The following is a 25641-nucleotide window of genomic DNA, read 5'->3' as shown; positions in this document are numbered from 1 at the left end:
TTAGTATTAACGGCATCGATTCCCTTGTTGGCATACTGCAGTTTGAAAAAATAACGTAGTGCATGAGCAGTATTTTCTGTTTTTTTGTAGATTTAAAAAGCCGATGATAAGCAATATCCATAATCATGGATTCGAGTCTGTATTCCGGAAAAGTAAAAAAGCCAAAAAGCGGCCGGTGCCTTTCCTTGACGTTTTGAAGAAGATTGTTTAACTCTTTCAAAGGGACAGAGTAAAGTTTGGTGCGAATGAAATAGAGACCCAATTCTTTTTTTACATAGGGTATTAATGAATCAAAAAGACACATCGTGTATAATTGGTTTGTTATAAGACCGATGTCCATGACTACGCCTACGTCTCTTGGTGTTGTTAAAAAGTCCTATTACATTAACATTGGTACACTGTGGATTGATGTCCATGACTTCGCCTACGTCTCTTGGTGTTGTTAAAAAGTCCCATTACATTAACATTGGTACACTGTGGAGTTGAAATTCACAATATCGTTGCATCCATACGGAAAGGCCGTACCTAGTTTTCTGATCCAAAGTTCTTTTTGTTGTCTACGGAATTGCGTACTCAGCGATGGGTTATTGGTATGATGGTAACTTTTTTCTAGAATTTCAACTTTCATAGAGAAAAAAGAATGATCAGGGGAATTAAAGTGTTTGTATAAAAGCTGCTGACCACCGCTATTGATTTGTAATCTGTGACCTGATATTCGTTTGCTCAGTGAACCTTTTGTTTCACCAACATAGTTGAGTCCACAAGGTTACATTCGATTCCGTAAAAATTATTATCTGTTGGGATTTATCAAATATAGTGTTCTATACGCACATATTAATGTTTAACAGGATCCTGACTTGATTAACAGCATTTGTCATAATTATTTGAAGTGGAACCTGATCCCAATCACAAATTACAATTTTTTGTTACCTAAATATATCTATAGATTGTTTATATGGAAATGGATATATATGATATATCGATCTCTAAATGTATAAATAAATGACTTAGTAATGTTGCATATGAACGTGTAGAAATTACATGGATGGAGTAATTGTTTATGTAAGACCGATAACTCATAAAATTATGAACATCGTATAATTGTTGTGTATAAATTGTTTATATCATTATCATGTTATGCATATTATAAGGCATACTCTCATTGTATATTTCATGCAGGGTTTTTGTTTTAATACAGAGTATAAATTTCGAACCATTAGTATTGTAATTCTTGGTATAACGCCCAATTGTAACGCTACATCATAATGATCATCTCATAATACTCAAAGAATGTTTTTAATTTCTTAAATATAAAGTAAACTACACAAAGTAAGCATTACTGGTATGGCAAATGACACTAGTCAACTATGATAACTGTATCCTCTTATCTATAAGTCATCTCAGAGGTAAGCTTCAGACAAAAACATTTACAGCGACTCGTAAAGCTATCGTTTTCCGACCTCGGATTTTGGCTGTAGGGGTAACCAGGGATGATGTTATATTTCCAAACTGTATTTATGCCTTTACAAATTTTGGCCAGGAGAGCTATCGAACGCTGAGTACAGGAAGGGTACACTCAGGGGTATCCATTGTCAGCTTTGGCCAAGGTCTCTAGAACAGTAGGCAGTTATTTTACCCTAAATTTGTTCACATTTTACAAGATATGAGATGAAATTTGGCCGTTAATCCTACATCATCATGTTGAGCATCCGACGATAATTTTGGTAGACTGATTGATTTATCTAGGCATAGGATGTGTAATGGAAGTGCATTAAATTACGTAAGTGGTAAAAGTCAATTAAATAATCGTGTATCCTTGACTTTTAGTACCGTCTTTGTCAAACAAACTACAGAAAAATGCACGTGTTTTGAGAAGGGTTGCTTTATGAACGGGTCATGTTCAATGTCATCACATTCCTAGGTTATTCCCCTCTGTGTCTAAATTCATTGTCCTCACATTCCTAGGTTATTCCCCTTTGTGTCTAAATTCATTGTCCTCACATTCCTAGGTTATTCCCCTTTGTGTCTAAATTCATTGTCCTCACATTCCTAGGTTATTCCCCTTTGTGTCTAAATTCATTGACATGTGGATGAAGATCTTGTAAACAATACTCACTAGACGTTGATATTCATAATGACATGAGGTCTTTAACAGTTAACACATGAAAAAACTCTGTATTATTTAACTGTCTGTAAAAGTAGACAGTGAAATGAGTTTTCTTCGAGCCTAGATTGTTGTCGATCCCTTTTCTTTGGTTAGTTCTGCCTCTACATGCAATATAAATTTTGTCAACATGCAAGATAATTATGTCGACATGATTTAATTTATCTTGCATGTAGGGGTCAGCAATATGCCACCATATTTTTCATATGGGACACACAGTATGCTTTATCCAGGACACAGGCCAATGTCACGCTAAGAATATCCGTAAAATGTTCTTCGAATATATCATTTTGAATAACTTGGGACGATTTTTTCTTCAAATCATTAATGATAAGAGGGTTATTGTTTATTTAAAAAATTAAAAATGTTACAATGTATAACAGACTCTAATTATAATCTTAAGACAGCTTGTGTTTTATTGTAATTAAATACGACGTGTTCCTGGCTGTCTGAAATATATCTTATTTTTAGATTTGTGTTCCACAGGAGGAGAGAAAATTGTGTTCATCAACTACAATACATTAATTTATCCATGACAAACAAATGTATCTGAATGGACCTTTAACAACAAACAACGAAACCTTTTTATTTCATTTATAATACACAGAAAAATTGTTTTAAAAAACCAGATCGACAAGAAAGTGTTTTTTGGGGTTAAAAATAGATTTATTTAGGATATATAGGAGGAAATAATCAGAGGATCCAGCAATGAAAAAGGTTTAAGATGGCCAACTTTATAGTTGCTTTTGATGATTCCTGTAAAAGTCGATGTATTTGCACCTTTTCAGAAATTATTTTGATATTTTTTATATATTTACACACATACATAAAAAATTTTCGTTCTGAATTTTTTTATTTTTCCGTGGCGTCATTTGATGGGGGGGGGGGGGGTTGAAGGGGTGTTGTCGTCGTGATTTTATGATGTAATGATAAAATGAAGCTTTCTAGATGAATTGACATAAAATAAAAAGTAGAAAATGTAAGCTTTAGAAATTTTGAAAACAAAAATATTCTCTCCTTGTGGTTAATTTTTCTAATTTTCTAATGAATGAATTCATTGTACCAATCTACGTTTGCAATACACTCAAAATAAATTGCAAATTTCGTGCATTAATTTTTGATATCTTGAGATGACTCAATTTAATTACCAGATGGTGGAATTGATGTTGTAGACATAATCAAACAGAATGAATAAATCGATCATTTAAACCTTACCCCCGAATTAGAATCGTGGGGATAGGAGGAGACGGTGTTTTTTTTGTTTTTGTTCTTTTTATGCTTTTTTGTCTTGTCAAGATTTCGGATAAGGCTAACCCCCCCCCCCCCCCTCACTTTCAATTTGCTTTCGACGTCTATGTATTGTAGCATTTTTTGATTTGAAGTGCAAAAAATTGCAACTTCCTATAAACGTATATCCCAATCGTAAATGTGCCCATATTTTAAGAGGACCCCTAAATAAAAACAGATGGTAGATTTTCCAGGATATTTGCAGGTACACTAGGGTTGGTGTATATTGCACAATGTTAAATTTTGCACTTTTGGTGTTGTAGTTTTTACGCAAAAAAAATTAAAGTCGGCCTGCGTTGATTTTTTTTTGACGTTTCATTACGGGCCGCCGGAAGGCGGTCCGTTATTTGATACACATTTAAATATTGTTACTGCGTTTCTGCGGGATAGTTTTTTTTTAATAGAATTAATATTATGGATATTTTTATGAATTAAAAGTAAATTTGCATGTTGAAATATGTTTTATGCCTTTTAAAAAATATCACATATTTTTTGTTTTACTCGTAAATGAAAAATAGGTCATACTTAGTAGATTGTCGTGTTTGGCGCGTTTTTATCGAGACTATAGTCTATTCGGAAAATTACGGTATGCGGGACATACTAAAGACCTGAAATACTGAAGACCTGAATGTCATTAAATTTTATATAAATGATATATTTGAATTTCTATGTTCCGTGTCAAATAAAATGACTTTGTGTGTGTATTTTTTATATTTCCATGTAAACTGTGGTAGAAAATATCATGAAATGACATCCATATCAATTATTTACGCAAAAATATGACAGAAATGAAAATTTGAATTGACTGGAAAATTTGAACTAATTAATTTCTATTTTATCATGTGGTTCCTTGCAATCATGCAAACTAATGCATTAAGTTTTCATTCAATACAATGCAACAAAAAAAATGGTTTGAAATACATAATCTCCTAGAGAAAAATGATGAGTTGAACTTTGTATTATACAAATCAATGTGTTTTCCATTACTTCATACTATGACAATGATCAAAAAATTACCGTTAGAAATGCTTACAATAACAAACTCGATTCTTTATGATAATAGTAAAATGTTAAACTTCAAAACAAGTTGCTGAAATTAATATTTAAATTTACCATAAAAATTAGTACAACCAACTTTTATTTTCTTCTTTGTGGTGTGTTTTTATGTAAACAACCAATGATTCATACAACAATTATATTTTTGCGGCCCATTTGACGCTTGCGTCAAGCTGATTTCTTGTTTTTATTTATTTTACATGATAAAGGTTTATTTGATAAAAAGATATGTTTCAGTTCCTAATAAAAATTAATCACCAATATAATTATATAATGTTCGTTTTAAATAACCACCAGGAATCAGAAAAACATTTATAAAATAAACATTTATAAAATAAACTTTAATAAAATAAACAACTGTGTGGAAGACCTTGAACAAGTGCCATCACATTTTGCAAGAACTTATGTGCATCATAATACTGAGATTTTTATCTATTATTATTTGAATTACGAGCATTTTAATCTTTATCATTGAAATCTTTTAATGAATGCCATTAATATGCTGTGTCTCTTGTACCAATTTAGCGTCACAGAAAAACGATCGGGATCGAGATACAACTTTTGTAAAAGTAAAACAGACGATATTATTGATGTGAAGATTTATTGCCTTGAAACCCATTTCTGTCGTAAATAGGCTATCAATGCCAAATATATTCTTACTGAATACAGTACACAAACTAAATGCAGTTTCACTGTAGAGTATTGATGTCTAGGCATGTCTAAGTTTTGTAACAATTTATTTTTTCTCAAAGAATTCAGTGGTTTTAAAATAAATTTCTTTAAAATATAACACGTTAATATATCACATTTTTTTCAGAAAACATGCAGGAGTGAAATGAAAAACTAATAATATTGGTAAGATACAAAACAATTAAATAATGCAAAAATTTAAACAAAAAATATTTATATGCTCCGAATATTTCAATGGGCTATTTGTTTATAATGTGTGACAGGGATGTGAAAACTAATCACCATGTTTATTATGAATAAAAAATTCAATGACAATTATAACATTTTAACATGACTGAATAAATTTTGTAAGTCTGAAACTCTTTATTCTTCGAAAGGATGTCATTTCTACAAGAAATTTACAGATACATTGAATACAGGGACAATTTAACATGACTGAATAAATTTTGTTACTCTAAAACTCTTTCTTCCTCTAAAGGATATCATTTCTACATGAATCTACAGATACGTTAAACAGGTCCTGTTAAATACAGAGACAAGTGCCAACCTACCAAGTTTCAAACAAAACAGATCAGGTAAACCTTTGTGTAGGTATCAGGAACATGGACAACTGTGTGTATTCATTTATATAGATTTATAACTGTTTAAACAAATTTGATCAATAATATTCTCAAGAATGTACCTCACCATTTAAGCATCCATCAATGCAATGGAAATGCTTTAATTGTTATTAATAGTTTACTTAATTTTAATCTGTAGAAATTGTAAAATAAATGAATTTTACAGTATAATAAGGAGACAAACTATATACAAATACAACACAAACAGGTTAGTTATCATACATGTACAAAAATGTATTAAACCCTAACAATGTATTAAAACAAGAGTGAATATTGTAGGGGTGAGAACTTTGGATATGCTGCATCTGGATGGTTTCCTGTGAGGGGCAGAGAGATGTTATAATTCTAACCAACGTGACCATGTGGAGGTTCGTACTTGTACAAAATCAGAATAATTATCATTGTAAAAAGCATTATAAGTAACCTCCCTTATTAGGTCACCTGAGTGACTTGGGTGACCTACATGTATTGCGATGCGTTTTCGTTCATCGTCGTGCAGTCGTCCTTCGTGCATTAGTACTCATTAATTTTAAGCATTTTCAGGGTTTTTTAGCCTGCTAGCTAGGATTACCTATCCTGACTATATTTAATGTGTTAATGTGTCATATAATTTGGGTAAAAACTGTCAAAATAAATTCAATTTTGAAAAATTCCCTATGTTGTCGAACATTAAGCAGTGTACATGGTTATGATATGCATTGATGCCAACAAGAAAATTGTAAATTTTTGGCCGCTGGGTCCGGGGTTGTGTTAAGTTTGGTTTTTAGCGTCCATATACTAAATATGGATTCTTTGAGGAATTTCCTCTCTACTACTGAAGTATTAGCAGTCAAATTATGTACGTAATACAGATGGAGAAGGAAGTCTGTACCAAAATTGTGAAAATTTTAGCCCTCTCAATCAGTGGTTCTGGTGTTATGGTGGGACTCTTTTTGTAATATAGTAAACATATGGCAAATCATTGAAATTTTATATCATACTACCTAGCATCTTGCAGAAAACTAAGTTCTTGGTTTTGTTGATGACTTTACTGAGTCAATGTCGCTGGTGTTGTGCGGGATGAAAATATTTTTTTTGTGGTGGGGGGGGGGGGGGTGACTGGTCATCTAAGTGCAGTATGAGGATCAACCAGAAGTGTAAAATGCATGACCCTTCGATTAAAGATTCGTGTGGGGGGAGGGGGGGGGACAACAACAAAAACTGAGCAGGTGGTTTAGATGAGATAAAGATATTTGACCTAAATAGTAATATTTTTAACCTTTGGTTGAGTGGTTCTGTTTCTTTCTTTTTTAAATACATATATATATATATATATATATATATATATATATATATATATATATATATATATATATATATATATATATATATATATATATATATATATATATATATTTAGATAATTTATGATTTACATGCTGCAAATAAAAGAACATTAACCTGCCTCATGACAAAATAAGTCAAATTACTCATATTGGTCATAATTCTCCCTTCTCCAGCCAATGAATAAAATCAAATATTTGAAAATTTCAGAATACCAAATCCATTATCCTCTTAATCATTTGAAATCCCATGAATCGTGTAATCTTGTTTCTAAGCAAAATACTATAGTCTATTTTGTTTTAATAATTATAATTAAGCTGCCATTCTGTGAATCCTCTCCTGGATTTTATCTCATACTCAGGTGTACTTTAGGGTCCTTGGGCCTGTTGTTTGTTGTGAGATACATCTATTGTCTTCCTAAATCTTACTTCTGAAGTGCCATAGAGGCATTATATGCTTTTTAATTAATATATTTCATATGCAGGTACAGCTGTGACAGTCTAAGTGTCTACAACATTATACATGTAATTGGAAGGACTGTTTGCAGACGAAATACAAGTAAGTAATCAGGTAATTAAATTCATCATTACTCAATCAAAGAAACGGCAGTAACAGGTGATTCAATAATTTATTAAAACAAAGTTTGCATAGTAAGAAATATAGATATACATTGAGTTATTATTTTAAAAATAAAAAAAATCAGCATTATTCACAATCATAATTAATTTGTATGTAATATCTTTATCAGTCTGTTTACTATATACAGTAGTATATTCATTAATGCTTACATGCATCAGTATACAATGAAGTACATGTATAAAGTATCATGATTATAGAGATTGTTCACCTGTAATATAAACAGCCATGTTGTTTACGTGTACATTTTCTGTTATTTATACACACACTTTGTTTACATATAATATATACACATGGTTTGTTTGTATATAATACATATACTGTATTTATATATAGTTCATATCAATGAAACATTCCCACAGCTTACATATTTGTTGGTAATACACACAGTTTGTTTACATGTAATACTGGATTTTTTTCACTTTACCTGTGATCAACTCAGCCACAAAGAGGTTGTCTCTGGTGTCCACACATAAACCCCATGGTTTCTGTAAATGACAGTTGTCAATGTAGCGGAGGAACTGTCCGTCCTGATCCAGGATGTGGATACGGTGGTTGTCACGGTCTGCTGTCAGGATCCGACCCTGGCTGTCTGTTGTGATGCCGTATGGATCAAATGATTCCTTGGTAGTAGAGGGAGGACCAGTGTAGGTAAACCGGAGTTTCCCGGCCTGATTGACCACCACTACTGCATGGGCTCTCCAGTCTGACACACAGATATCTAGGTTCCTGTTCTCACTGATGTATTTATTGTGTCTACCAGATGAATAGAGAGGTTGTCCTTTGTCGTCGTACTGAATACTTTGTTTCTCTGTGGAGCCAGAGTAACACACAACTTTTGTTTGTTCATCATAACGGACCATGACAACCAGGAGGTCACCAGAGGAGGTACTACAGACACAGTGAGGTACCCACCCCTGTAGTCTGATCACTGTCTGTATCTTTTTATTCTTCACTATGTTCACAGTTCTATCCCAGTAATCAGTATAAACTAGATCCCCACTCCTTGTCACTGCTATGTCCCATGGAGCGTTCCCTGACTTGGTTTTGACTGACTTCACTAGTTCTCCCTTTAGGTTGTACAGTCTCATCTTGTTGTCCTCACCACGCGTCCATAGTTCTTCATCCCTCAGACAGGACACACTGAATAATCCATTAGAGTCTCCATACTCGGTGTTTATCTGTGTGATGATCCGGGGTACATCAATGAGCGGTCTGTCCAGGGGAGAGGACTCAGCACCGGGGGAATCCATGGTGTAGACTTGTTCTTCTGTTTTAATAGATGACGCTGACAGAGAACCAAACTGTTGATAGAGCTGTTCTTTGTTGATCTTCTGAGGGGTAAAACTTGGTAAGGACACGGTGAGTTTAGGAGGCAATCTTCTGAATTCAGCATTCCTTGATTTGTAGGCAGAGACAAGACTGACATCATTGGAGTCCACTAACTTCTTCAGATCAGCAATGCTCTGTGTGATTTCATCAATGGTGCGTGTGATTTCACCTTCATGTTTGTTGAGGATGGCCAGGTGTTTGGTGTCCATTTCATTGAGATCAGATTTCAGTTGGTGGATCCTGGTGTCTATTTCTCTGTGCAAGGCTTCTCCATGTTTGTCTATTGCTGATGTCAATTTCTGTCTGTTTTTATTTAGAGCAGCTTTCTGGACTGGGATATTGGAGGCAATCTGTTGATATTTAGGAGAAATGGATTTCTCTAACTCTTGCATTTCTCTCTGTAAAAGTTCTTTTTTGCTTTCAATATGTTTAACAATGTCAACTGGTGTATGTCCTAAATGTTCTCCAGAAATACAGAGTGTGCAAATAGGAATGTCACATTGTTCACAGTGAAGTTCACATTGTTTTGTGGAATGTTTAGGACACTTAGGGTAATTTGGAGTAGATCCCCTCTTTTTAAATGGCACCACTTTGTGTTCTTTGGAATCATCCAAGAGATGTTCCCCAACACAGGCTTTACACAGATGTATGTGACAAATGTCACAATACAAAGGGGGCCCCGGGGTCTCACAGAGACGACACCGTAACACATCCTGGGCCCAAGTCCTAGGGTACATGGTCAGGCACACGATGTAAATTACTGGAGTACTAGATCCTGAAATCAAATATCTATGATTATTTATCTCTTAAAACCCCCAATGCTTTAGTGCCTATAAAAAATTAAATTTTTGTTAATATGACTACATGTACATACCTATTCTGTTATAAAGTAAACCGCCTGTGTGTATCATTCATATTTATCTTTAGTATACATGTATATATACTGTACTTTGACCTTTTCCTGTCCTTGCATGTTTTTTACAGTGTAATTGTTAAAATTGATATCATAATTATAATATAAATATCAAAACACTTTCTTGGTCTGATGAATAAAAAGATATTTTCACTATTTTTTATCCATTCAAAGTAGAATATATCTGTTATTCCGATAGGTACAAACTGATTTACCTTAAACTTCTATCATGGCGGCTCCAGGTATTTACTCTTCCTGGTCTGGTTACCTGCCTAAAGTCACGTGATAGATTTAAATGTCAGGGACAGACTAAATAGATGACCTATTTCTTTTATTCCCCCCTCTGTCTGTCCTGTGTTGGGGATCATGTGGAAACTGTTATTGAAACATTGTAGAAGTCTCTGAGTATGTCAGCCACATGATTATTTGTGATATATCAAAAAAAATTTCTGCCAACAAGTTCAGAAAATTGAATTTAGAACGTTAACATGTGTAGAAGGCTGAAAGATAATTAAAACCATAAACAATTTATTTATATCAAAAGTAAAGTCCATATACCTGATTGATGTCATAGTTGAGGTATGAAATGATTTAGTTCCACAAAATTGGTGTTTTGGCATGAAAAATTGGGTACTTCCCGGATTTAATTGGTTGGGGGGGGGGGCATGAAGGGTGTGTTTGCTTCAATACCATTATTTATTGTGAAGTGTAACAAAATAAAAAATAATGATGCGTGGGCTTGAGTACATGAGGCTGAAACAACCTTGCACTCTATTCTCGGGGAAGCCAAAAGTACATTCATAAAGAATTAAAAAGAATATCATAGGGGACAAGTGGTCTTTATGTTGGAGTCAAGTTTGTCTTGACCGGTGGGTGTTGTCCTGAATTGGGGGCAGGTTGTCTCTTAATTGGTGTCTCTGTGGCGACATGTTTTGGGGAGAGTTGTTCTGACCTTCATATCAACCACCAAAGACAGGACTTTACTAGATATAGTTCTCTCTCTCTCTCTCTCTCTCTCTCTCTCTCTGTTATCCATTATTAGGGTCTTGATATACAGGTACCTTATAGTCATGAGTCTATTATTCCTTCTATCCATCATTCCATCCATCTGGATGTCCGATATCACGTACTAGTACAGAGCATATAGTTTCTTTTCTCTTGGCCCAATCTGGGTCATACTTCACCCACAGAGTGTTTTGGGGTAAAGGATGTGCAGTGACTTTGAACAAAGTATGATGGTCACAGGCCATAGTCAACCTCTGTGTAAAGTCCCTGTCTTGAGACTTTGCCATATATAGTTTCTCCTTTCCCCTAAGTCTGACCTGAGTCCGTGCGCTGCTGTTGTTAAGTCAAATCATTCTCCATGGCATGAAGGCGCATTAAGCCGGTGCTTATCCCCAGCTTCCGTGGTGCTAAGGGGATGTGAGTCATTGACTCCCCCTGAATGGGTCACCAGTCCATTGCAAATTGGTACTCAATTTCAGCTGGGTGGACTTAGAAAATGTAGAGAAAGTATTCCTTGACTATAATTTGCACAACACATAACATCATGAGACCACAGAGGGATTTGAATATGTGACCTTTTGTTTACTGGTCTAACACCTCTGACCACTGAGCCACGTGCTCCACCCATGCATTGTAAAGGAAGTTTAAATCAATCACAGATTAATCAAAGCATAGTTCACTTCATAGTTATAGAATAAACCCCAATTTAACAATGTAATCATTACTTTTATTAAATGTGTCATTTCATAGGCCAATCACTGCTTGATGATGCATTTGTAGGCTGTGGGTTAAAACATATTGTTATACTTTCATGTTAAATACTGAAATCTGATTGGTTAAGACGCAGTTAATAATATTTACTATTACCCTCAGCGTTAGCAACGCACTTGGCAACGGGTAACATTAAAAAATGTTACATGCGCGACAAATTATGCGCGTACGGTTCGCTGTAGAATTCACGTTATTTCTATATAAAAGCAGTAAAATTTTCTTAAAAATTTTAAAAAAGACATTCAGTATAACAAAATAAATAGTGCCTGTTTGGGAGGATAACAGTTGAAATTGACACCCCTCGAAAACCATTGTCAACCTCCCCTTCGCGTCGGTTGACAATGGTTTTCGAGGGGTGTCAATTTCAACTGTTACCCTCCCAAACAGGCACTATTTATATATTGTGTACAGTCATATGCAGACAAATTAGATTAATGATGATACGGCTTAATTTGTCAGTGGCTTTACATGTAGTAACTCAAATTTCTATAAATAAAGAAAAAAGTAAGGGAGGAAATACTGGATAGATGTTAATATCATGTTTTACCGAGAATCTTGGATTTCCTCTGTTTCTCATTTTTTTTATTCCGTCTACTCTCTCCTATGTTTTAAGATGCTTTTACAACATTTGAGAATTCATTAGAAACTTTAATGCTTTGTCTTTTTTGGTTAATATGTATAGTTTGCAGTCTGAACTTTTAAAATTATTTTGTTCAATTTCCTTCAGTCACATAAAAATGTGTTTGTTCTTGAAAAAGAAAATATAATATTTAATGCAGCTCAAAGGAATTAAATTAAAATCAGATTCATAAAAAATAATATAATAGGTCTATACTTTCTGGTAGGATAATTTGAATATTGGTATTACGGTGATCAATAAGAAAATAAAATGATAATTTAATGTTTTTCTCTTCCATTGCTAAAATTGAATTATGATGACTTATGATTATCTCCCTTGAGAAAATTCATTTTTCCCGCCATAACATCGTGAAATATTTTTTCCGGGTTAGCAGCGCCACCAACAGGAAGTTTTGGTAAAGTGGAAGTAGAAAGCGAAGGTGCTGTACTTCACAAAACAGCATGATGCTATGGACTTATATTTAGTGTAGAAGATATTAACTATGGAAGAATGATGCATTAGTTTCCGCCATATCATTTCAGCACGGCATTGATTGCGTTGGTCGAATCGTAAGTAGAGCATTAAAATGTGTTGCCCCTTGTTACACAGCTGTTATAAGAGAAGAGACGAAATATTCGGTTGTTGCGGCCTGTTGGTTAGCAATTCTCAGTTGTTGGTTGTTTTTGCTATTTACTTAATGTCTGTGATGCGAATACACGCATGTTAAATTGACTGGAGTACGATTATCTCGTTGTGAAAACCTCTCTCTCTCTCTCTCTCTCTCTCTCTCTCTCTCTCTCTATCTCTCTCTCTCTCTCTCAGCTAATGCTTTGGTAAGCAATGGAATGATATTGGACATTTTAAACTATACCTTTCACTTGTCTGCATTAAGAGAGAAATCAGAGAGTGTAATTACTTTCATTTTGATGACATTGTCAGAATGGGATGACTTGAAGATTGTCATTACAAGCTAATGGACAAACTTGTTTTGAATTTGACCTTAAGGGCTGTAACTGATTGACCTATATAATAAATAGTTTCACTGATCATTTACATTGTTTGAGTTGCTTTAATTTATTCAAACATGCAAATATTCTTGTCCCCATTAAACAATTTAAAATTGAGGTCATGTTGATAAAACTTACCAATTGTTGACATATCTATGTCAGCTATACTGTATTGAATTTCATGGAAGAGAAAACTACACTGTACAAAATCATGTGTGTTATTGATTTACATTTGCACTGAGCAATGATTTTTTTTTGCGGGGGGGGGGGGGGGGGGCTGTCTTTACAAAACTTGTTGTAGTCAAATAATGCATCTGTTCCTAAGTTAACTTTCATGATTTTGTGGTGGGTAGTTAGTCGCTGATACCAGTGCTGTATGATATGATGTACTGTGATGTAACAATATACAGAGGAAGGAGTATTCTACTTACTGATAAACAAGACAATGATACCAGTTCATTGAATGTCATTTTCCACCTTACAACACAGACGTTATTACACACATTAGGTCTAGGGAGAAGGAATAGGGAACATCTGGGAAGCAGTGATTCAGCAAACAGTTAATGTCCCAATGTTGTTAAAACAAAGGATATATACACAAGGTGTTTGTGTTTTTGTATTCCTTGTTGTGCAGAGATTTACTAAAACATCGCTTCTCTCTTTCATTAAAACTCCTGTCTAGATTTTTTATTTATATTGGAAGAAAGAAAAATATAGATGTGTATATTTTGATTTCTTATCAACCAGTCAGATCAATACATCCTCAGCATTCAAGATTAAAAACTGCCATTCAGCGGAATTCTACAAGACATTTTGTAGATTCTCAGTGTGATTGGAACTCTGTAGTGATATGATAAAAACTGTGTGTTGACTCTGCTCCCAGGTATCTGGTGTTGATTACTTACTGGAGGGGGGTAGGAGTGAGATGTTTGGGGTACCAGGATGCCGTGTGTACGGTAGGGGGAGGGATTGACTGGCGTGAGTCATGTGATCAGCTTGTTTTTGGCAGCGGTAAGATAACGGGATGACAGCAGACTGGAGTCATCCTAGATATTGTCAGGTCATCGTATCAATCCTACTTCCAGCGGAAGTGAATTCACTATATATATATAAACTCCTCTCTATCTTAAACCACCATTATATGTTCATCTGTGAATCAGTTGAATCTGTCTTGTACCAAGAGAATTGAAATTACATACAAACATCATGTAAAAGATATAAAACCGTTAAATCAGCGGTTCATTTGTTTTATTCAAATGTTGGCCAATTAAGTCCATAATCTAAGGAAGAGGAAGAAAGAGTTAGAAACTTAGAATTAATTAATACAGAGAAATAGCTTTATTGTAACCAAATAGCTGACATCTGTGTAAGGTAATTTAAAGTATGTAGATAAACATGTATTTTGAAATTGTTAGGACAGAGACATTAAACGTAAAATACATATCAGTGATTTTAGAATTGAAATCCTTTGTAAAGTTGTCTCTCAGACTCTGAAAGTCTCAATGAACATTAATCTAACGGAGGGACCGTGAGGTAGAAAGCGTTACAACTGAAGTATGGCCAATGATTATTATGAGGAAGTTGTTTGTGAACACTCAAACATTCTTGAGTCTAGTAAAGTATTTATCAACATACTATTTCCTTGTGCATTTCTAAATTAGAGAAAACATAAAAATAGATCTATTGCCTTTAACATGTATACCCTAGATTCCATTTGATCTAGAGGTAATATGAGAGAAAGTCTGTAAACGTGGAAAAGTGTTAAATTTGTAGAGTTGGTAAAAATGTAAAATATGTAGTGAAATTTTCCTTGTATTGATATCAAAGTAATAAAATTCTTCATTTAAAAGAATTGTGTTAATGGTGTCACAAGTTTTTAAACCAGATGTATTCAACAGTATTGAATAAAATTTAATTATGAGTTTGAAAGTGTTTTTTATTGGCAAATGTTGTTCTTGACGTGCAGTGTTTTATTTACTCTAACAAGTACTGTTAATATTTCATTGTAATGCTTTCAAATTAACGAAATTTCATCATTAAGAAAAACTGTTAATCATGTTTGGTTTGTCTGTTGGTTACAGGTCAGCAAGAGTCCACCATGTTACAGCAGATTCTCCAGACGATGACCGTCGACCCTGACCTCCTGTCAGAGCTGTCGGACGAACAGAAGGCCATACTGTTTGTCAAGATACGGGAGGTGGGTGATGTACCTTAATCTGTACCACAAACAGATATACACATGCAGTTATATATGTATATAATTCAGAAGGCCATAATGTTTGTCAAGATTTGGAAGGTGGATGATGTACCTTAATATCGTGTATACCACATAGAGTTATACATGTACATCATACAGAAGGCCATTATGTTTGTCAAGTTTTAGGAGGTGGGTGATGTACCTTAATCTGTACCACAAACAGATATACACATAGAGTTATATATGTTTATAATACAGAAGGCCAAACTGTTTGTCGAGATTCAGGAGGTTGGTGATGTACTTTAATATTGTGTATACCACGTACAGTTATACACATTTAGTCATACATGTACATCATACAGAAGGCCATAATGTTTGTCAGGATTTGGGAGGTGGGTGATGTACATTAATATTGTCTAAATCACATACATGTAGAGTTATTCATGTATATTATACAAAAGGCCATACTGTTTATCAAGATATTGGAGGTGTCTGATATTATATAAATAGTGTCTGTTTGGGAGGGTAACTGTTGAAATTGACACCCTGAGAAAACCATTGTCAACCTCTGCTTCGCGTCAGTTGACAGTGGTTTTCGAGGGGTGTCAATTTCAACTGTAATCTTCCCAAACAGGCACTATTTATTTTATTATATTGAATGTCTAAATTTTAAAGAAAATTTTACTGCTTTTATATACATGAAGAAATGAAGTGAATTCTATGGGGAACCGTACGCGCATAATGTATGTGCATGTAACAATTTGTTGTGTTACCCATTGCCAAGTGTGTTGCTAACGCAATCAGATTTCAGTATTTAACAAAAAAGTATAATAAACCTTAATATTGTTTGTACCACATACAGTTATACATGTATATCATACAGAAGGCCATAGTTTGTCTGTAAACAACAGGTTGGTGATGTCCCTTAAACATTCTATGTTCAATTGAAATCAATATTCCATAAACGTATTACATTTTATGTTCAATTGAAATTAATATACCATAAACGTATTACATTTTATGTTCAATTGAAATTAATATACCGTAAATGTATTACATTTGGCTCTGTATTTCATTAAATTAGACTAATTAGTGGTTTTAGCAGAGAGCACCTTCTGCTAAATCAGGTACATTTCTAAATATAATGTATACAGATATTTGAATAAATGCATTCATAAATGCACCTAATTATGTAGAAAAATCAATTTCTGCAAAATATCAACACTATAGATTTAAAAATGAATATTTTATGCCCATTTTGCTTGAATTAATTTAGTTTAATTGTTTATTTTTTATAAATCTTCAGAAACGCAGAATTAATTAATGGTTTTAAATGTGAGTTGATTGAATCTGACAAATGTTTTCCTATCTTTTAACCCAGGAACAAGTCCGGAGGTACAATGTGTTTGAGAAGAAGAATCAAGATGACCGGATTCCAAGGAAACCCGAGAAAGGTATGCTGTAACACATCGGTTGTATGCTATGTGTTGTACTGTTATCCAGGTCGTTCTACTGTTGTAAATTACTGTTATTACTGTTTTATTGTTTCGGTACAAACCAATGCTCCAAGTTTGTCGTCATACTATTCTAAAGATTTCAATGTAGAAATTGTGAGATATGTTGATGATAAACTTCGAGTATTTCTTTCCACCCTAACAGAGAGGGTGGTCTGTTTTAATGGTTTCCTGCCCTAATTACAGGTTAATGTGGCGGTTCCCCGGGGTCAAGGTATTGACTTTAACACCTTGGTCTGAGTGTCACAGTGTAACTCTCATTTAATTAAACTGATTTCACTAACGTCAGTACTTCCTGATTTTAGACCATCAATGGTCTTACAGATAATTAATGCTTTAAGTGTGTATGTGCAAGTAATTAGTGGCTGATTGGAGAACTCATAGCAATCTATCTTAATGAACTCTCTAATGATACTCAAGAAATTATATATCTGTATTGATAAGAATTGATTATCAAGTAAAATGTAATAAAGGAAGACAACCTATTTGATAAAGCAAAAAATATCATAATTTGGTTAGGAGCTTACAATAACTTCATTTCAGTCGACATAGCCTTTTTGTAGGATTTATAATGTTTTAAAGGTTCATTAAGGTCATTATTTCTAAATTTTCAAGTATAGCTATAATTAAGATTATATTTCACAAGATTGTTGCATTAAAATTGACGGTGAAGGGGTACCATTAAACCTGAATGAAAATTGAGCTACCACAATCTTTAATGTTCTCTCGGATTTATATGATCCAAATGATGGCTTTAATTTTTAGACACAGCACTGCTTAAAGATTAATTTATTTTTCCGCGCCGTTTAAACATGATGTGGACTGTGGAACAATTGCAGATACAAACTTCCTTTATTTGAAGGGAGACAACTTCAGGCCACAATCTTTAATGCTTTCACAGATTGATATGATCTAAATGATTTTAGTTTTTAGATACAGCACCACTTAAAGATTAATTCATTTGTCTGCGGTTTTTTTATACGAATGATGTGGAATGTGGAGCAATTGCAGATACAAACTTCCTTTCAGTTAGGTATTTGAAGGGAGACAACTTCAGGCCCCGTAATTGATTTAAACAATCAAGTCACTTAATAGTTCATTTAAATGTCAGAGCTGAAATTCAAGGAACATGTACAGATGGTAGCTATCTTCCAAGTTCTGTGTGTATTTGTGCGTCTTTTTTTGGATTTGTTTGAGGTGGCTATGATTCTGGATATGATTCATGTATGTTTTATTCTTGTCACTTTTCCCATTTATTTCATCATAGCTTTGTTATTAATGCGTCTGATTTGTTGAGTAGGGAGAAAGAACGTGGACTTCCTGTTGGGCAAGAATGGCAGGGAGTTGGTCTGGGTGATGAAAGAACACAAAAACGACAGGTCTATAGAGTAAAAGATCGAGTTAGAGATCCAGGAGAGGGCACTCAAGGAGGCCGAGCGCGAGATCGAGGAGATCAGGTGAGATATAGGAAAATCAGTAATGACATATTGAGTCTTGGTAATGGGAAAACCCAAAATTGACAAATCTATAGAAGAAATGATCAAGTTAGAGATCCAGGAGAGGGCACTCAAGGAGACCGAGCGCGAGATCGAGGAGATCAGATGAGATATAGTGAGATTAGTAATGACATATTGACTCTTGGTGATAAAGGAACACAAAAGGTATCATGAAGGAGATATAGGGTGTTGGTAATGGGAAAACATAAAATGACACATCTCTAGAGGGGGTATTCAGGTAAGTACATGTAAGGGGGGCACTTAAAGAGTTTGATTGTGGGAATGAGGAGATCAGGCAAGATAAAGTGAGATCCCTGATGAGATAAACTGACAGGTTGAGAAAAACAAGCTAGATAGAATATAGTAATTTCAGATCAAATATGGAGCTGTTTTGAGAATTAGTTATATTAGATGGAATAATAGGACAGTCAGAGGAAATGCTGTCAGGTAAAGTGATATCAGACGAGTAAAAGGAACAGTTTAAGAATTCCAGGTGAGATATAGTGAGATCACTTATGAAACATAGGGATTGGTTGAGCGGATCAGGTGAGATACCTTAAGATCAGAATTTCTGTTTGGACATCTTTAATATTGTGAGATTTTCAATGAGATAAGGGAAGATTAAGCTCTATGAGATCAGTAATATGTTGTTCACTTGCATTATTTTATAAGTTTTAGGTTAAAAATGATTTATAAATATAGTTACAGAAGAGTGAATACATGTATATTTGAAGGAAAAGTATTTTACCTGTAAATGATTTTTTGGTCTCGCACATTGTATACTTCAAAAAAAGTAATTGCAAATTATAAAGAAATAGTTATTTTTTACTTATTTGAAATATAAATTCCGTATCATAATTCACATTATTCATTTTTTCACCTCTCTAAATGTTGTGTTTTGGCCTTACACAGGAGGCAAGAAGAAGCAGAGCTGGCCAGGAAGTTAGAAGAGGAGAAAGAACGCATGGAGGGGGAGCAGCATCAGAAAGAGGAGGAGCTCAGGTTGTCTATCAATTATACATCTGATGTCAATCAATTATACATCTCATATCAATCAAATATACATCTCATGTCAATCAAATATTCATGTTATATCAATCAAATATACATCTCATGTCAATCAAATATACATCTCATGTCAATCAAATATACATCTCATGTCAATCAAAAATACATCTCATGTCAATCAAATATACATCTCATGTCAATCAAATATACAACTCATGTCAATCAAATATACATCTGATGTCAATCAAATATACATCACATGTCAATCAATTATACATCAAATGTCAATCAAAAATACATATCATGTCAATCAAATATACAAACAAATATACATTTGATTTCAATCATATACATCTCATGTCAATCAAATATACATCTCATGTCAATCAAAAATACATCTCATGTCAATCAATTATATATCTCATGTCAATCAACTAATTTTCTGACGTCAATCAAATATGCACCTGATCTCAATGAAATAAAAAGTGTATACCAGATATCCACCTTATATTAAAAATTTTATATTGTATGTCCAAAATAAAACACACCTTATGTCAATAAATTATACATCTTATGTCAAATAGCTTGAAAAATCAATTTTTCTATCATAAAAAGATCTTGTATAAACCTTTGTAAATCAACATGATGTATACACTTTATGTCATCCACTTTGTGTTTACCTCAAATAAACCTTATGTCAATCAAAGGTGACATGTCATGTAGTGCAATAGTTAATGTACTGTGTCATTGTCAACTTATTCTGTTAACTATTGTAAATGTGTATACAATCTGTTTGTAGGAAACAGAGGGAGGAGGCTGAACTGTACGCATCGCTAAAGCAAGCCAGGGAGATGGCGCGGAAGCTTGAGGAAGAAAAACAGAAGGCTGAGGAAGAGGAGAAAATCCGTGTGGAGCAGCTAAGGGTAAATATAAAACACTAGATATATATCACTGGGCTTAGGGTAAATACAGGACACATTGTATCACTGAGATCAGGGTAAATACAGGACACATTGTATCACTGAGATCAGGGTAAATACAGGACACATTGTATCACTGAGATCAGGGTAAATACAGGACACACTGTATCACTGAGATCAGGGTAAATACAGGACACACTGTATCACTGAGATCAGGGTAAATATAGGACACACTGTATCACTGGGCTCAGGGTAAATATAGGGCACACTGTAACTCTGGGCTAATGTTAAATAAAGGACACACTGTATCACTGGGCTCAGGGTAAATATAGGACACATTGTGTCTCTGGGCTCAAGGTAAATATAAGACACACTGTGTCTCTGGGCTCAAGGTAAATATAGGACACATTGTGTCTCTGGGCTCAAGGTAAATATAGGACACATTGTGTCTCTGGGCTCAAGGTAAATATAGGACACATTGTGTCTCTGGGCTCAAGGTAAATATAGGGCACACTGTGTCTCTGAGATCAGGGTAAATACAGGACACACTGTATCACTGGGCTCAGGGTAAATATAGGGCACACTGTAACTCTGGGCTAATGTTAAATAAAGGACACACTGTATCACTGGGCTCAGGGTAAATATAGGACACATTGTGTCTCTGGGCTCAAGGTAAATATAAGACACACTGTATCTCTGGGCTCAAGGTAAATACAGGACACACTGTATCACTGAGATCAGGGTAAATACAGGACACACTGTATCACTGGGCTCAGGGTAAATATAGGGCACACTGTAACTCTGGGCTAATGTTAAATAAAGGACACACTGTATCACTGGGCTCAGGGTAAATACAGGACACATTGTGTCACTGAGCTCAAGGTAAATATAGGTCACACTGTATCACTAATCTAGATATTGGATTCACTGTATAAATTAGCTTGGGTAAATAAAGGATACACTTTATCACTGAACTTAGGGTTAATATAGGATACACATTCACTGAGCTATATATTTTGTAAAGCATACAAAGAAGCCTCTTGTCTGATTTTATCTTTGTTGAAGCAGTATGTTCGTCTAATTGCTGTAGCAATGTGCTACATGACATTATCAGCCATCTATGCTGTGGCAGTATGCTGTCTGACACTGTCAGTTTTCTATGCTGTGGCAGTATGCTGTCTGATACTGTAAGGCTTCTATGCTGTGGCAGTATGCTGTCCAAAACTGTCAGTTGTCTTTGCTATGGCAGTAGGTTTTCTGATATTGTAAGTCTTCTATGCTGTGGCAGTGTGCTGCCTGACATTATCAGCCAGCTAACAATGCTGTGGCAGTATGCTGTCTGATACTGTAAGGCTTCTATGCTGTGGCAGTATGCTGTCCAAAACTGTCAGTTGTCTTTGCTATGGCAGTAGGTTTTCTGATATTGTAAGTCTTCTATGCTGTGGCAGTGTGCTGCCTGACATTATCAGCCAGCTAACAATGCTGTGGCAGTATGCTGTCTGACATTGTCAGTCTTCAATGCTGTAGTAGCAGGCTGTCTGACATTGTTTTAATGTAAATAATATTATAGTTAAAAGTTTTGTAATTCAATTATTGACTGGGTATAAGGGCAATATATGATTTGTTGCACTGAAGTCAGAAATGGTGCTCAAGGACAAAGGCTTAGGATAACATTTCCGACTGAAGGTCCAACTAATCATATGTTACCCAACTTCCAGGCAATATCTATTTTGTTATACCCTTCGCTACAGATAGTATCATCTAGTAGCATCCAGCCATTCATGTTGCACGGCCCAGATCTGACAAATATTTTAAATTACTTGTAGCTGTGATGTAGCGATCTAACAATTTGGATGTTGCACTGGCAGACATTTTGTTGATAAGAACTATATTGAAGGATATTTTAAGGGTATAACAAGATATTTTGTTTATCTATGCTGTAGCAATATACTTTACGTTTCGGTAATATCTTAAATTCTTTTTATTTATGATAAGATAGTTGATTTGTTTGTTATTTGGGAAAAGGAGAAATGTTGCACTGTTATAAATTCAATTAACTAGCTTTTATTTAAATAACACTGGTCAGAAGCTATAAGATGTTACTCACTGACAAATAAAGAACTATTTTTGTATGTTATCTCCACATCTTACTGCTTCTCCGCCTTCTGTTCCACTGATATATTGACACTTTATCTATTGTAATGCAGCAGAAAGCGTGCCGGAGTTGTCAAGATTTAGATGCTGTGGAGGTACTGTCAATTTGGTGCATGTGTACTGAGATTCTAGAAGATACTACTGGCTTTGTCCTGTCCAGATTTAGTCATCTAAATGTGTCCAAAAGAGTTGTCTCCCATAACCTATTACACAATGTATACACGAATCTAACGGTCCTCAGTCTAACAAGACTTGATTATATTATTAATTTCTTATTCCTAGACTTAGATGACTAAGACTGTCTTTTAACGTAATGCATGCATCATTTGGTGAACTTGTGTATTTTTTGTGTGCAAGTGTGTTTGTGTGTGTGAAAGAATTTACAAGTGGTAGATGCAGTGAACTAATGGTGCCCGTGTAGTGTTAGCATATGTTCGGTTCATTGAATAAACTAGTTCTACCCATTGAATGATCTAGTTCCCCCTACATGTAGCTAACACAAAGGCTTTTGCTGCGCACCAGATCATCTTAGAAGGCATTGGATCCATCATTTACAGCTGGTTGTAGTTCATTAAATGTCTTCACTTTTGGTGGTCACCTCCTCAATAATGATTTCAGTTTTGTGTGTTATTTGTGATTGCTTTGTAAGAAGCTGGTGATATAACATGGTGTGTTTGGCTGTAGACCTGCATTGCCTGCTTTACAAATATTATGTGTTGTAAATGTCAAGTCATTTATTATTGATACCTAGGTGTATTTATAATTTATGAAGTAAACACCAAGTTTTAGTTTCTGAAGTATTTATGATTCAATTAAAGCATTCACTTAAGCATAAACAAATTTGATCTATTTCTTGTATTTCTTTAAATTTTCAAAACGCATGGTTTGATTTTGATGAGCAATGATTTTAACAAGAGGTCCTTCTGGTTTTAAGTGTGACTTTGGAATGATAGCATGGTCTTTACATGTATTAATTGAATAAGGATATCTTAACTGTAATTGAAAAAAAAACCCATTCTGAATGAGTACAGCTTTTTCTTGCACAAATCAATAAATCATTAATACTACAGGTGTAGGCTGTTGAGACACCGCTGGCCATAAGCACATCTGCACTAAAAAATTGCAACATATTATCTGATGGTATTATTTGTATATACTATATTCAGAAATATCTTTTTATCAATCGTTTACAGCACAGGTTTGCTGAGGATCAGAGACGGTCTTTGGAGAGACTCGTCAAGGACAAGAATCGTCGTAGTTCGGAAATCTTCACCGAGTATATGTGTAAAAGAGAGGAGATGGAGAAGATAGCGGAGCAGAACCTACAGGAAGTGGAATTAAGCTGGCAGGAACAAGGTGCTCTTCTGACATTTGTCACACCTAAGTTCTGTATACAGGATTATTTTTGCCTTGTGTTATTTTCGCCTTTCTTCACTTGCAAATGATTTGCCCCATCTTGAATTCGCCCAGACAAAGTTGTGTTTAAAGAGAGATAATTTGAACACCTGCAATTCACCCAGTATTAAATTCACCCGCTGACAGCGAGGGCAAAAGGGGCGAAATTGAAATGGGGCAAATACCGGTACTTCCTTGTACATAGTATTCCTTGTATTGACATTACACACCTAAGTATTCTACTGACATTAGTCATACCCCAGTATTTTGTTGACATTACAGGCCCCAGTACTGGCATTAGCCACTCCCTATCTTTTCTACCTGCTGTGACATGCCCCAATATTCTCTGATTGACATTATCCGTGCTTACATATAATGTATAATCATTCTGTCCACTTTAGTTACACCTCTCAAATCTACCTTCATTAGCTTCACTCTACCCAACATTGTATGTAATTGTATGTATTAATTAATTGTAAATTTCAATGCAGAGAAGAAAGCGAAGAAGGCAGAGGAGGAGGTGAAGGAGTTGGCGAGGAGGGCCAGGATAGAGTACAAGAATTCGCTGCGACAAGGCATGAACGTCCTGAATGCTGTGTCAGCCTTCTCAGGGAACGGGACCAATCAGAAGCCACCGGTACCTCCAAAGTAGGTCACAACAAATACCTTCCAATAAAATCGGAAACCACCAGTACCCCCAAAGTAGGTCACAACAAATATCCTCCAATATCATCAGAAACCACCAGTACCCCCAAAGTAGGTCACAACAAATATCCTCCAATATCATCAGAAACCACCGTGACCCCCAAAGTAGGTCACAACAAATATCATCCAATATCATCAGGAACCACTGTTACCTCCAAAGTTGGTCACAACAAATATCCTCCAATATCATCAGAAACCACCGGTACCCCCAAAGTAGGTCACAACAAATATCCTCCACTCCATTATTATCAGAAACCACTGGTACCCCCAAAGTAGGTCACAACAAATATCCTCCACTCCATTATTATCAGAAACCACTGGTACCCCCAAAGTAGGTCACAACAAATATCCTCCAATATGATTAGAAACCACCTATTCTCCCAAAGTTGGTCACAACTCAATGCATCATCAAAAAAGCATGCAAGTTATTTCTTATAGTCTTCTAATACTGGAAGAATGAAAGATTAAAAAGGAGGATGTTTGCTCTTCTAATACTGGAAGATTAAAAAGGAGGATGTTTGCTCATAAAGAACATTCAACTATATGAAATTTTAAAAATGTATGCAAGGCACATGGATCTGACACAAGGCAAATTTCAATGTGTGATTTTGTAACCAATGTAATGTTTACTAGGTTGTATTAACTTTACTAATTCTATAGTGTACAACAAAAAGAACGAAAAAAGAGTTTCACATATTTTTAACTTCATGTTTAATAAGAAATGACAATTATTTTACTGGTATAAAGCTTTCACTGTTTATGTCTTCTATTACCGTACAGAAGTGACGAGTTAAGAAAGAGTGCAGCCAAAGTGATCAAGAAGAGGCCA

The 25641-nt window shown here is 34.8% G+C and overlaps 3 protein-coding genes and 1 pseudogene across 5 annotated transcripts in view; 2 read left to right on the top strand and 2 right to left on the bottom strand.

Annotated features, from left to right (window-relative positions):
* Window positions 1–25641, top strand: part of LOC128165675 (SH2 domain-containing protein 4B-like) — a 155974-nt gene that overhangs the window by 54431 nt on the left and 75902 nt on the right. The gene's annotated exons all lie outside the window — the stretch shown is intronic.
* The window catches only part of LOC128165667 (tripartite motif-containing protein 3-like), a 100440-nt gene that overhangs the window by 21144 nt on the left and 53655 nt on the right, over window positions 1–25641 (bottom strand). The window lies entirely within an intron of this gene.
* Window positions 7761–10337, bottom strand: LOC128165673 (tripartite motif-containing protein 3-like). The gene is made up of 2 exons (XM_052830443.1): window positions 10237–10337; window positions 7761–9883 (listed from the first exon to the last, which is right to left on the bottom strand). The coding sequence occupies exon 2, from the start codon at window positions 9843–9845 to the stop codon at window positions 8172–8174; it is 1674 nt and encodes a 557-aa protein (XP_052686403.1). The 5' UTR covers window positions 9846–9883; window positions 10237–10337; the 3' UTR covers window positions 7761–8171.
* Window positions 12612–23895, top strand: LOC128165680 (SH2 domain-containing protein 4B-like; annotated as a pseudogene).

The sequence above is a fragment of the Crassostrea angulata genome, chromosome 10, assembly GCF_025612915.1.
Source record: "Crassostrea angulata isolate pt1a10 chromosome 10, ASM2561291v2, whole genome shotgun sequence".
Lineage (NCBI taxonomy): Eukaryota > Metazoa > Mollusca > Bivalvia > Ostreida > Ostreidae > Magallana > Magallana angulata.
This window is presented reverse-complemented; position numbering and strand designations above follow the sequence as displayed.

Coding starts and splice junctions, on each gene's coding strand:
- LOC128165673 (XM_052830443.1), bottom strand. CDS start 9,845: ATGTACCCTAGGACTTGGGCCCAGGATGTGTTACGGTGTCGTCTCTGT.